Source organism: Hetaerina americana, unplaced genomic scaffold (assembly GCF_022747635.1).
Source record: "Hetaerina americana unplaced genomic scaffold, ioHetAmer1.1.p SCAF_1, whole genome shotgun sequence".
Taxonomy (NCBI): domain Eukaryota; kingdom Metazoa; phylum Arthropoda; class Insecta; order Odonata; family Calopterygidae; genus Hetaerina; species Hetaerina americana.
In genome coordinates, this window is record NW_027286069.1 from 887,786 (window position 1) to 902,323 (window position 14,538).

At 39.1% G+C, this 14,538-nt stretch overlaps 1 protein-coding gene across 8 annotated transcripts in view; it reads right to left on the reverse strand.

Moving 5' to 3' along the window:
* LOC139687248 (protein daughterless-like) overlaps positions 1–13,321 on the reverse strand; it is a 176,807-nt gene extending 163,486 nt beyond the window's left edge. For 7 of the 8 annotated variants that reach the window (XR_011700629.1, XM_071584436.1, XM_071584415.1 and 4 more), the window contains exon 1: positions 13,211–13,317. Coding sequence is in view for 6 of the 8 variants with exons in the window: in XM_071584436.1 (XP_071440537.1) it covers positions 13,211–13,292 (82 nt within the window). In the remaining 2 variants the exon portion in view is untranslated. Of the gene's footprint in view, positions 1–13,210 lie in introns of all 8 variants that reach the window. The other variant, XM_071584429.1, reaches the window with a different exon arrangement.
* Positions 13,322–14,538: the final 1,217 nt, after the last annotated feature.

Here is a 14,538-nt window from a genome sequence, read left to right on the forward strand (position 1 = left end):
TATGGGACGTTGCAGTCTGTGATAGAGGGGGAAAAGTTAGGCATGCGAAAAGGGAGAAGAAATATAATTGCCGTGTTGGACGGAATGGAGGGAGAAATTAAGTAATAGGAATTGACAAATGGGTTATTATAGTGGTTGGTGTTAGTTCGTGTTTTGTTGGGAGAATATTGGAAAATCCGTTAGTTTACGAATACTATCTCATTCTTTTGATGACGATGCAAAAGCAAGACGAAAATTACAACGTAAGCCAAATTCTATTTCCACGTATAACGGCTTTTGTGCTAGTTTTTCAATTACTACCATTTCATAAAAATTGGGGCGGTTTACACACCAACCAAAGATTACTCAGAAGAAAGATACAGCGACTATAGTTGATTTTCCTCGACATTAACCTTTATTTACAAAAAAACACCTACCCAACAGCTTTCTCAAAAGATAAAAATGGAAGTCGAACTTGGGCGCGAGAATATTTTTTTTAGCAGTAGCACACCAGGCAAAGGCGGTTTTTGATGGCCTCGGGGACTACGCGCTGCTACATCTCTGCATTTCAGCCGCACAACATTCAGCTAGCTCTATATGCTTTTTCTACCTCGCTCCACGCTGCCTAAAATTCCCAAATGTATCCTCTTCCTCCCTCGCTAATTCAATATCCTCCCCACTGACACAATCTTCAACCTCCCATTATATCTTTAGATATCCGTCCACTCATGCATTTTCCGAATCTCTCCTCACGGCCATTGCTCTTCTCCTATCATCCCAGCACTTCTTCATTTTCCTCATTTTCTGCATTTTATTAGATTAAATGCTGATCACATTCATATTTTGGTTGGCTATTAGAGGTTATTTCAGCAGGAACGTGTCCACAATTGTATGGTATCTTCCTATTGAACTTAGAAAAGCTATCCACTAAAGAAGCTACATCCCTAACTTCATCCGCTTGATGCTCCGTTAAATTACGCGATGTAGAGTGGACTATTAAGAAAACCATAATACACTGAGTGCATACTGTTCTACCTCAGATTAATTGTCGAGCAAAACATGAATTTATGAATTTAGTAGACTGCATATTAGATCTCTCTCTCTCCACTGAGAAAATGCTCACCAATCTGGAGAAGTCTGTCAAAAGACAGCCTTCTCAGTCATGTAAAACCGAATATGATAAAATAATAAAATCGCTCGGGTCTCCTGCACAACAAGAGATGGGTGCACCCCTTTCACCTTTGGCCATTGCAGGATTTCGTCCGCTTCTCCGCTAGACCCCTGTCACATGCTCATGGCGCCATGCAGTTCGGTATCATTTATTTATTTGCCAGATGATTCTCAAATCCACATTTTTTTACTTCCCCGATTATTAATAAAAATGCTTCGTAGCAACTTAAGTTAATACCAGCACCCAGTAGCAGCAGAAAATCATGAACCAAAGTTTTGAGATTTAAATTTGCTGCGACTTGCAAGCATAAATGCGTATAATTATTCGTAAATGCACGTGCAATAAGGGTTTTTTTTCGGCAAAAAAGACATTATACGATCACCACTATGCCTTTTTACAATATTTTCTTTTACTTCTTTCTACTAAACATAATGGAAGATGTACCTAAAATAAAATTTCAGAAATGTGTCAACAAACCAACATATTAGAAGAAAAAAACGACCGCAAAACGTATTTTTTTAAATTTGCAAACTGACAGTCGAAATACTCAAAAACTGATCAAAAATATCGGTTTCATCACAAAATATAACAAATTACAACAAGAAGCTTGAGACGAAGTAGGTTTGCGGTAGGAAGGAAGCGATTTTCCGAGAGTAAGTGACATCGAAAACACACACTTGACCGTATTACCGAAATAGAGACGGTGAGAAGGAGAGGGGGAGGACGGACGGGGGGGGGAAATAGATTAAGTGGTGGAGGAGATAAGGAGGGAATGAGTGAGCGAGGGGCCCAGGGCGGGGGAGAGAGATGGATGGACCCAGCGCCGCCCTTCCTCCTCCGGGGAGGTGGGAGTGAAGGAAGAATGACCCAGCGCCTCAGACGCGGGGGGCAGCGCGAGACCAATGGGGCAATTAAGGGAGGCACCCCCTTCCCCTCGGGCGACCTCCCTGGAGCCCCCCTCGACGCCGACAACCTCCTTAGTCTTCCTACTCTCGGTCCCTCCCCTGGCCCCTCATCACTGCCTTTCCGCCATCCCCGGGAACACAACACTTGAGACAAAGGTGCGAGCGGAGGATCCGAGGGATGCCGGAAAGAGTGAAGAGGCGTTGCCGAGGACTCCATTTGATAAATCAGACACAACATAAAGGGCTAAACTAGCGATAAAATGAAACATCTGGCCCGGAATAGCGGACACTCCCCATTTTTGTTTCGCATACTACAATCGTGGTCACGTTACGTGTTCAACAGTCAAAAGACCAAGGGCTAAATTAATTCCGTTGGCTTTCTAACGGTCCTCCATACGCTTCGACTGAAAAACTTGTGACACAGGGAAGAAAGAGACATCTTAAGGACTTTCTATCTTAGGAATATAAAGTATTAATTCAATCATTTACTTAATATCCCATTACACAGTCCCACAAAAAACATTAACGGTAGAACCAACAAGATATGTCACAAAATAGTTCTGGATAAGCTAAATAGGTCGAAAAAAGTTGAGCCGAAACTTATAGACTCCGAATACAAAATTTCGCGCCAAATTCGGAAGTCTCGAGTGCAAAATAAATGCTTTTCCAGCCATGTTAAACCTTCATTATATCATGAGATTACATTAATGAAGATCAATGATTCCGAATGAATTCACATGGCAGAGATGACATAACTCAAGATATAGAAAAAGTAATTCCTTAGGTAACTAAATTGACATTACGCCACAACATGGGGATGTATTTAGCAGCATTTGAAAGTTATGACTGAAACAGGAAGATCCCGATCGTTCCAGAAACAAGGCCGCAAAGCCACAGATTACATTATAAATCCTTGTGGAATTCTTACGCAGACCTTTCCAATTTAAATTTATGTGACAACACATTTCTTGTCTAAAATTCACTAAACATGATTAATGACGTTTCAATTGTTCAAGTCTTCAGAATATTTTTAAACTGACGCGAAAAATTATATCATTATTCATTTCTTGCAAAAACATGCAGCCCCAATTATAAAATGATTCCGAAATGGCTTGGGAGGATTTTATAAGTATATGCTGATAATGCTTAAGAGGAAAAGGCATTGCAATTATTGCATGCAAATACTTCTACCAACGTCTCCGATATCACTAAATTGTTCATTGTACAAATCGTTTAGTGATCAACAGCACAAACACTTGGGCGGCTTAGTACAATCACCGGCATTAAATATTAGCACTGATCCATCAGACTGAAATCAGCATAAAACCACGGGCAACAACGATATTTTGTTCGATCTCAAAATCTAGACCGTGCCATAAATACAGTTTTGATCTCCTCCGTAGAAATGTGATAGTATTTGTATATTATAAATGTAATTTGATTCCGATAGAAAAAAGCGGTAGGTCAACACACTACCATCAATCATCTCAAAACGGTTAAGGACCGCAATTGACGCAATACAAACAAAACTGCAACAAATCAGACTACATAGCTCATCCCTGACAATATAGAGCCACAAAAAAGGAAGATTTCGGCCTTCCTATTAGTAAAAATCGTCAAAGAAGAATACATAATCATCACAAAATATTGGTAACACGGCAGACAGTGAGGAAAGAAGTAGTAGTATTTAGGGGAGGCGACCGACAGCTGAGGTCATTTGCGCCATAGGGGATGTACAGGAAAGGGTGAAGAAGGGTGGATAGACACCCGGCGTCGGCATTAGCCTGCTCTTTACGAAAGGCGCCAAGGGGCTTAACGTCCCATCCGACGGACGGCGTACTCACTCAAAGTGCCCTCCACAAAGCACCTCAAGCAGGGATCGAGATACCTCTGAAAAATGTTCAACACCGCCAGGATTTGAACCCGGGCCCTCTGGGTGGGAAGCCAGTACGATAGCCGCCTCACCATCTCGATTACCGTGAAGAGAGAAGAAATAGAGGCACAGCATAATCGGTATGTGCGTCATCCCATATCCATATCATCCACCAGTGGTTGTATCAGCAATTTCGAAAATTTATTTTTGGTATGCGAGCTTTTGCACTTATTTTTTATCATATCAGAACCAATTTTTTAAGAAATAATTTCGAAAAATTCCATCCGCTATCCCCATTGTCAACCGACAACCTGTCCGCCAGGCCCGATGGTATTAGATACCCGAGCAATAAAGAATTCCCGTACAAGTGAGAACACTTTCGTCAAGACAAAAATAAAACTCACCAGTCAACGGAAGAACTTTTGTCATGCTAGGATGGGGGCGCAATTAATTTCTAGAAAAATGATGACAGTTAAATTAAAAGAATAAAAACATATCTGTATTTATTTTTTTCCGCTTTCCAACTTAATCTTTTCGTATTAGCATAATGACACTTAATTCTACGTTCACCTGAAAAGCTTACGAAATTCGGTATGGAAACAATGATTCTCATATTTCAAAGTCGATTAAGGGAAACTTTAATTAAGGTCACTATTCGGTCACTGCTATGAAATTGGGTGGATAAAACTTCAATTAGATTGAGAGAATCGGATACCTACAGCCGCTTCTATTGCAGGGCATGATTACCGAGCACACCAATTCATCAGACGTACCTTGGGTGGGAAAGAGAAAAACCTTAAAAAGAGGGACCAATTTAAAAAAATAACAAACAAGTAACAGATGGGAATAGATACAGATGATAATGAATCAAATTACTGAAAATGATATCGCCGATGATTTTTACTTCCCGTTTACTTAATAGGTCTAATTTGGATTTGCTAAAAGAAATGGGAAGTTCAAAAAATAATCGCGTAGAATAATAACGTTAATCAAATCATTATTGCAATTCCAACATGTCAATAGATTGAGCGAGTTAATGTTAATCGATTCCAGTGTTGTCGTACTTGAAATTAAACGCAATATTAAATCAAATCCTACTATACGATGGGAAAGGGTCGTGAAAAGCTTGGATTTCGATGAGGGGGGCGGAAGGAGAGCGCAAATCGAAGATACTCGAAGGCGCGCGGGGTTAAAATTGGCGATTACTTCCGACCGACGTTATGCGGCCGTCAAAAACCTGACCTGTTGCGGTAAGTGCCTGAAATGAGATTCGGAACAACACTGGGACGGAACCAGAGAGAAGCGTGTGACATTAGGGAACAATTTGGGTAATGAGGACGAATCAGGGTGAAACAAACGATTTTTAGGTTATTCGAACAGAATCGAACCATCTCTACTGCCAAAATTAGTGTACTAACTTATCTTCGGGGCCAAATGCAAAATTTTTATCCCTCAAAAATGGACATGTGAATTGTTCGTTATTTTAAAATGCAGTGCGACGAAATGAAACAAAACTGGAGATTCTTAACTGAGGTTAGTCAGTTTGATTCGGAAATTAAAAAAAAAATAATCTGCTGATTTATACACTTCATTATAGATGATTCTATTTCCTTTCTCGTAATTCTAGCACAAGAAAGGCGTTTGTGAAATATGTCCTAGTTCCTCGTGTACGATTTCCCATAAAGATTTCTCAATTGTTATTATTAATATTCTGACGGGCTGAAATTCACATTTCTTTAGTTTTGAAAATTTCCTTTAGCTGAATTAAGACAATTTTACGACGCTTTTCATCACCCCTGATCGAACTGTCTTTCTTATCGATTGACTTGTATTTCTCGCCGGGCTTTTCAAGGGGACAAATGAAAAGTAACTATTTTTTCTGCGGGCTACAAAAACTATCAATACAAACGAAATTTAACCGATAACTCAGGGAACTATTACAAATATCGTTCCTGTGGTTTCACTCTACGATAAATAAATTATTTGATTTAGGTCAATAATGAAATTCCACTTTCTGCGAAAATAAATTATAAATCTTCTCAATCCTTAAATAAGGCAAACATTATTAACATGACATCTTAGCCGTATGTATTTGTTTTCACTGAGCCTATTGCAAACCAGTTACAAAGTGCGTCAAATCATTTGACCATCGGTGACTCGAAATTTTCCAGGAATGGAAAACATTCCTCGTACGTGCCCTGACAGAAAGAAGTCGGCGTCGATTCCCCCAACTTCAGCCATCAAGGACATCGGAGGCACTATAACGTTTTCCTCGATTGGGAAATATCACGATCGGAAAAAATTGTGCCATACTAACAAACGCTCATTTACGAGTACTCGTACACACTCACGGACATTTGATTTCCAAGTACTACGCCAACAAAATCATTCAATGTTCGATACGTAAATCCCTTTTCGTGAACTATGTTACTGCGAAACAATAAATGCGACTACAATTTCCTGCACCTCTGCACTTTCTCTTAATACCTCAACAATTCATAGGTAACAACTATTTTTTTATTTGTCTGGCAAAAGTCTTCCCAACCATTTTATAAGTACAATTTTCGCAGGAGTCTAAGTGCTGAACAAGGTACATGCATAAAGGTATGTGCATTAGTAGGAAGTAGAAGATTATACGATCAACCAATCGTTTACTTACGTAAAATAATTGAAATTTACAAAGCATTGGTCTTAAGTCAAGATTTCTGATAATCAGTACGATCCAAAAACAGTTCCATCATTAAAAAGTCCTTGTCAAGCCGACGTTTTGAATTGGTATGGGCAAATTTTGTAATCGGAGGAGGGAATAAAAATGTGAATAAAAATTGATTAGTCGCCTGGAAACCAATTAACACAAACGAATCGATTGATTAGAGGGTAGAGCGTTAGACTACTGACCGGAAGGCGCGGGTTCGATTCCCGAGCACTCTCGGCTCCACCCAAGCTGTCATTTTTCGGATACCAGATCTTTCTGGGAAACCATAACCGGCACAGGGAAGGGAACTCACTGGGAATGTGTGAATTCCGCACACCGTCGGGCTTAGTACTGGGTGAACTCTACTATCACCTACCAAACCGACCTTAGGGTTAATTATTGTGTTTATGGTTGTTTTAATCGATGGATTGCAGTACCAAACACGATACAACGATTTACTTTAACGTTAACTACAAGCGACAGTTAACGGAAAAGATAATGCGATCCATGTAGTGCCGAGCTAAGGGATACATAATACATCCTATGTTTCTATTTCAACCATGACCTAAGTTCAACCGAGCCAATGAATTAATACAATGCAAGAGGCCTACCCTAAGCAGTTCTTCGCGAATACATGTATTCTTGTCTTGTTTACATACTTCTCAATCCCTGCAGTTACCTTATTAAATACCAGTGAAAGAACAATAGACCTTAACCTGTTGCCTGATTAACCTGGAGTTTTATGAAAACATTTATGAGCGCCAAAAAGGGCAAATAATCACAATTTTGGTTACGAACAGTGAAGCAATAAATTGGCAGCGTACGCCAAAAGGTGACAAGGTGGAAAATACTTGTACATCCAATTCCCATGACGATAGCGAAATTCCAGTGCCGCCAAAGTTTGCTCATGAATTCAATTACACAACAGAGCCATTGCTGCACGTTGCCCAGGCAGTTACATTACGTATTTTCCGACGACGAGTCATCAGTACTCTCACCACAGTAGTCGAAAGGATAATTGGTTCCGATAAGTAAGGATTGAGTTCACCTCAAATTAATCACTATGGCGCATGAAATTCACGCATGGCAGCGGGAGCCCGGTGTTCCTTTCCCTGTGCCGCCGACGACCCACGAAAAATGTTGGCGTTCAGATACAAGTACACCTCTTTGGGATTCAGATGGCCTGGGCAAAGGCAATATTTGGAATGTCGGAACCCTCTTGGCCTTCCGGTGAGGATCCTAACACGCCCAACCCAGCTACCACTCGACCACCACGACTCTAACCCAGCCTTTTTTTTACCAACAGCACTCCATTTAAATAAGAGCACCAGGCGATAATGGTTTCCAAGCATAGATAAATAGGCCAGTCATGGAATGAAAAATTTGAGTAAGCAAATGTCGATGAGATAACTCAGTTGTAACCTTAATTCTGTGATTCTAATTCAAAATCATTTTCGGATACAATCAATCACAAATGATAGAAAATCTACAAAGCATTGAAATTTGCTAATCAAGGCAATGCAGACACACGGAAGGAGAAGTCCAACGAAAGGTCTCAATCCGGCCTGTGATGCTCGCATGCACCTCAATGATGTCTTACCGCAAGGGTGAGTAGCGGGGATAGTTAGGGCATTGGTCATTTATGCACAGATAGGCAATTACAATAAAATAATTGACCTCACTGATTTCTAGTTTAATATTGCTACTCTAAAAGCGAATAAAAACTTACACGGGCACGTGACCAACAGAAATTAAGATCTAAAAATTTGAAAAGAAAAGGGCTTTCGATCGCTACACTGAAGCATTGGTAGAAATTTTCTCGCACTAGTAAATATCGGCACTAAACAAAGCTTAAGTAGATGTATTAATACATTGTGTGTGCATATTAATACATAGCTGGTTACCGCAGTAGAACATTAAAATAAAGTACCTGATTGGAGGACTAAAAACACAACAGAGAAGTAAGTGGGGATGGAGTTCTCACCGAAGCTTGAAGAACATCCTGACCACAGTGCCCTGGTTGGGACCGGTTGTCCCAATGTATTAAGTTATTATACTTCCAAAATATTGGGCTGGTAACCTTTCAGTGGAATATTTCTGACTGCTAAACGAAAAACTCGGCTATTCCCCATGTACTCCCTGAACAATAAATACTCCAAACAATTCTAGGTAATTCTGAGAGCCAAGGCATTCTCAGGGCGGTCGAAATCTTAGGAAATTAAAAGGGGTGGGGGTCATCACGAGGTCACGCCCATTTATGGAAAAGAACAATTTCAACATCTATGCCCACAGCTTCACTCTCAACATCGACCAAACGGGTTTCCCACGACAAAAAATCATTGCACGGCTAAATGGATATACTTCCACTTCAATAATTTCCGGGGTCATTCAAGATTTGACGGAATACGACGATACGTTGCCCAACTATGACGTGGTGTGCGAGGGCATGCTCTCCAACACCCGGACGTTAGAGACTACAAAAATCATGGGATAAACAAATTTCTCCGCACAACCCAACAATAACTAAACGCACGGCATGGATGGAGTTCGACGTCGGAGCGAGAACGGGCAGCGGAGGGACGTGGAAGTGAGCAAGAAGTAGTGGTCGCAGGGTGGGTGGGGTGGGGGGTTAGGGGGAGAGGGCACGCCGAGGCGCGGGGGGGGGGGGGAAGCAGGTGGAGGGAACCCGAAGCGAAAACGACCGACCCGAGTGCTACGGGAATTAGAAACAAGGAAGACGAACTTATTTTCGAAACGATCACTCGCCTATTCCACGCTAAACGCAATCTTCAATCCTAATTGTAAATATAGCCCAACTTTTACCGATCCACTTCCAATTGGATGGAGCAAATTACCTGATTTTAGGATCCTCATGGCACAACAGGACCGTGGCGTGTGGCGGGGGGTGCTGTTTCTCGACAGCGCAGCAATTTACGCTTAAAATGTACAAAGCATCTTAATGCTAAAAATTCATGATCAACTTAAAAACCTGAAACCATGTTGGATCCATTCAAATCGCTCCGTATGTAAATTTAAATGTAGTAAACCTTCATTGAATATTACTCTGCCACGTCTTCCTGAAGTTCGCCCTAAGTTCAACGGCTGTCTAAAATCCAGCGGGTTTAAATCCCAAAGCAGACAAACATACATGACGCGAAATGACTGACAGGACACAAAAAAGGGCACACTGCCAAAGCACCTTAGACTCAATTATAAAATAAGATAATCACATGAAATAGGAGGCTTCGAATATAAGAAAATAGAAACTATTAATACAAAAAAACTGGAGACGAAACACTTCAATGAAAATATTTGAAAAATAACATTCCTAAGCATGGTGATGACTTCGTCATGAGCTAAATATCGTGAATAGGTATAATTTAATTAAATCCTTAATTAATGAATTAGACTAAAATTTAATATGATAAACATTCCTCAGGGGCGGAGAGGCTCCTGAAGCGATTCAGGATGGTGATCATGAGTCTTTGAGCAGCACATCTTTACTAAAGCTGTGAGATTTTCCAAATACGAGATCTTCCTGGGAAACCACAGGGAGCCCAGGGGAAAGGAAACAGCCCCACGGCTCAGATGGGTGACACATTCCGGTAGGCATGATGTTAAGTGAGACCAGCCATCTATCAAACCACCTTTTGGGTTGATTAACGTGACTTGTCAATTCAAATTCTTTAAATCATGGAAACATATTCACAAGGACGTCATAAGGGCCTATCCCCCATGGATAATTAGGCTATATTTCTGATACATAAAAATGTATTTTGCAATAAGCGCTACTTTGAAATAATATCAATATTCACAATGAGTACCACATGGTAAACAATCAGAATTTTATGATTCACAAAGTTGTTCAATATTTAACTAAATTAAATGTTGGCAACTCAAATTGACTGTATATCTTCAACATATCTACAGAAATGTTCCGTCTACGGCTATGCAATTAAAATATAAGGACAATAAAGTCATGTTTGACCTTAAAATACAAGAAATGACCAAATATGGACACTAATCGTTCTACTAACATCAGTTATACATGCTATCAATTTCAATTAACATATTTACCCTACAATTTTTGCCCATAGCAGCAGTTTCTCTTTTCAAACATCCTTATCCTTTTGACCATGTGTCTATTATACTAGCACTTCTTCAATAGTTGTTTATACATATCGATTAAGAAAATACGGTACACTTTGTTTCCCTAAAAATCATTTACATTATTATCCCTTTGATGCAGGCATATCCGTCAATCAGTTGAGCACCAATGGTACAGCACCAAAAAGATTCAACCCGAGCCATGGGAAATTTTTTACTTAAAAAAAAACGAACGACCTCCAAATACTTTCGAGCCTTTTCATTGAAAATATAAGAAAATAAAAAATGTCAATCAAGTATGTAGTGGCAATACAATAGTCTAAGAATGTTAGGGAATTATAGTGTTGGAACATTTAATATATAGAGACCGTAAGATTCATAACCCGTCTCAATTAAAATTTCAATCATTACTTCATAACACATCGTTTTGCATTAATCCATCATAAATGGAAATGCCAAATTCTAAAATTTCACCGATTGTTTATATTTTAATTTACCAAAACATTCCAAACGGCCAATACAATACATCGGTCACAGCCGATATATTATATATCCACCACATATGAATAGGTTCAGTAAAAATTTATTACACAAAAATAATCACTAACCACAAAACTAAGGGCCATCTAAAGAAACGTAGAATTTGGAAAAGTCACGACAAATGATATGAAAGTTCAATTAAAAAACAGCTCACAAATTCGGCGAAATTAACAATGTAAAAATTGAGGATCGAAAACAAAAAGAACGTATGAATCCATCCAAATCCGGATTCGAACTCGATATTATCAATCGAGGACCTAAACTCTTCCAGTTAAAATTCACTCAACTATATTCTTATTTACTTGTGGCAATTAAAGTGTACACGTTAACCCCTTTAGAGCACACACACAAAAACACGTATGAAACATTTTCGTCGACCGGTCTTGGAGTTATAATTCGATCACAATCGTAGTAATTTACTTTCCAAGCATATGCGAAGAAATGCTGCAAAAGCTTAGTCAATTGAAGTTACCCTGACTGTAAACACAACACTGAACCGCCATCACCACTTGAGGTCCTCATGTTAAGCAATTTCAAAAACATTTAAAAAACAACTTACAGCAAAAAATTAGAAAATGTTTCGACTAACCTCCACCAATTAAATGTTGAGTAGATATAGCGCATTAGTAAGATGTCACTGTTTCCATTAATGTGGACATAGCTAATTTCTTCAAAAATAAACAATGTCAAATGCCTTGTCAACAAACTGCATCACCTCCGAATAAAAGAACTCGAAAGAAATGAAAAGGAATAAATAATACTAAAACATACGCAGCCAATCCTAAGTTAAGACAATAGTCAACAAACGTTTTCTACCTTCAAGGAGGCTGGAAAGAATTCAAATGAAAAATCATTAAACGAACATGAATCTTGCAGAATTCAGCTATCATAAAATAACAAATAAATAACTAAGCACAACAAAAATAGTCAAATTAACACCACTTTAAAGATTTATTAAGGATTAATTTCTAAAAAACACGAATAAAACAAGCACAATACGAACACGAGAATGTCACTGTCGAAAACACTAATATCAAATATTCGATTAAATTAATACTTATATTCCGAAAGTTGCGTGAGCGTACTTGAATTTCAGGTCAATGCAGTGAAATTTGGCGAACTACGGTTAATATGCCAAGATAATAAGATATCCATAGACATAAGCATTCAGAAATACACTAAAAGTAGATTAAACAAAACCAACGCGTGCTGAGTATTAATATATTCCCTAGGAATGCAGAATATATATATTACACACACAAAAGTCAATACGCAACAAGCAGCGTGATTCTTTGAAAAACCTCATAAACAAGTCATCCGTATGATTCTGACATAGATTGCACGGAAGATTATAAGGATATCATGCAATATACAATTTCCTACGATGATATTCGCGGCAGTATTTAATTTACACGACTTCTGTTGCGGTATTTACCGCAAAGTGTACATATACAATATCAATGTAAACAAGCTGCAATACAGATGTGTTTGGGAGAGAGTCCCATTTTGCCTAAGGATGCATAAAAAATGTCGTTAAGGTAGGAACTAAATTTCAATAATTCACTTTGGTTCCGATATTTGTTAACATATTATGCGGAAACGTCACCCGGGGTGAGCATGAACACCCAAAACTTCGCATAATTACAGCACAATGCTCTTGCGATGACCTTCTACAAAACAAACCATTTGATGCATAAGGCTTATGTTCTGCTGGCGATTAATACCACCATTCAAACTAAGGGCAATCGAAATAACCAGAAAGGATGCTTTTAAAAGCCAAAAGAACTTATGCCCAACAAGCTATGTTACACAATTCCCAGCTAGCTTAAGTATAGCAACATAGACACATCCTTAAATTTCACAACAAACAGTCAAAACGTATGGAGAACAATCACAAAATGGAATACAACCAAAAAAATACTAGGAGCAACAAAACTCACCTGGCTGCTTATTCGCTATCTTATTGAAACAATTTTGAAACACTTCATAAAGATGCATAGGCTCATCGTCGCTAGTTGCCATCTTGAATTTCACAGCCAAAGACAGCTTCCTGCCTCCACCATCGAAGAGAAACTGCTAGTATATTGCTTACGCCGCCAAAACTCACGCCTGGCGCTGCATTCGCTCTGTTTGGCAGACTCAATTTAGGAACTCGTTGGCACACGATCGTTGAAAATATCACTGTTACTCGGTGGAGTATTACCACGATAATTTCATGAAAATTTGATTATACCCTTTTATTTTTTTAATCCTGATTTACCTCATGTGATGTCAACTATCGTCATATATTCATCACTATTTGAAATTGCAACATTGAAGTTAATACCAAGGTATTGTTTTGAAATACGTAGAAATGTGCGGCCGGGCACTCATCAACTGCAATAAAACCTAATGTAATTTGTCTTAAAGTAGCGTTTTGACTGGTTAACCGTCATTGGAGTACTGATCAGAAGAATTTGGCCACATAATGTGAGCAACGAAATTATCAAGTATGAAATTTCTATAAGATGATTGAGTGTGATTTCACACTTAAAAGGATAATGGGGAAGGGCTTGGCATTGGAAGTGAATTGTCTGTCATGTATTATTAGGTCACTGGGCTCAGCTGTTTATCTTACAACAAAAATGTTTGCATTATATTTCAAAATATTCGAATTACCACGACCCTAATTTGTCTTTTGATGGGGCACTCGCTCTGCATGAACCCAGGAGTGAGCCATTGATTGAAGGGTGTTGATGCCCGTGTACCTCCTTAGCTTAAAAGATGGATCAGATAGTGGGCTGGTCTCTGTTTTAGTCCTGTGATTAACAAGCACGGGTGTAATGACGTAAATTTATTGTTCTTCTCAACTGTCATACCGCTACCATCTTCGAGCATTGAAAGGTAGAAGTGTATACCCTGACTCGCGCTGTTTGCTACTGCATATGGGGAATACAAATGTTGTTTAGAGCAATATGTACATCACATGAAATGAATGACTTGGGTCTAACCTTTTTGAATTGGTCAGCATTGAGACTGGATTCTTCTTTGTCATTCATCCGCGAATTCTGAAAGGGATTTAGGATTCCACACTCCGTGTCTTGCCACCTGTGGTTTCGGCACTAGAAGATGATCCCTGAGAGAAAGGGGGGCAAAGAAGAGGAAGGAAAGTTGGCCACACTCTGAAGTGTTGTGGCTACTATTGGATTTTATGACGAATAATTTACTTCACGTGTGTGGCATCAGAAATTAAATTATAATATCCTGAGGTGTTAATAATACTTTATCT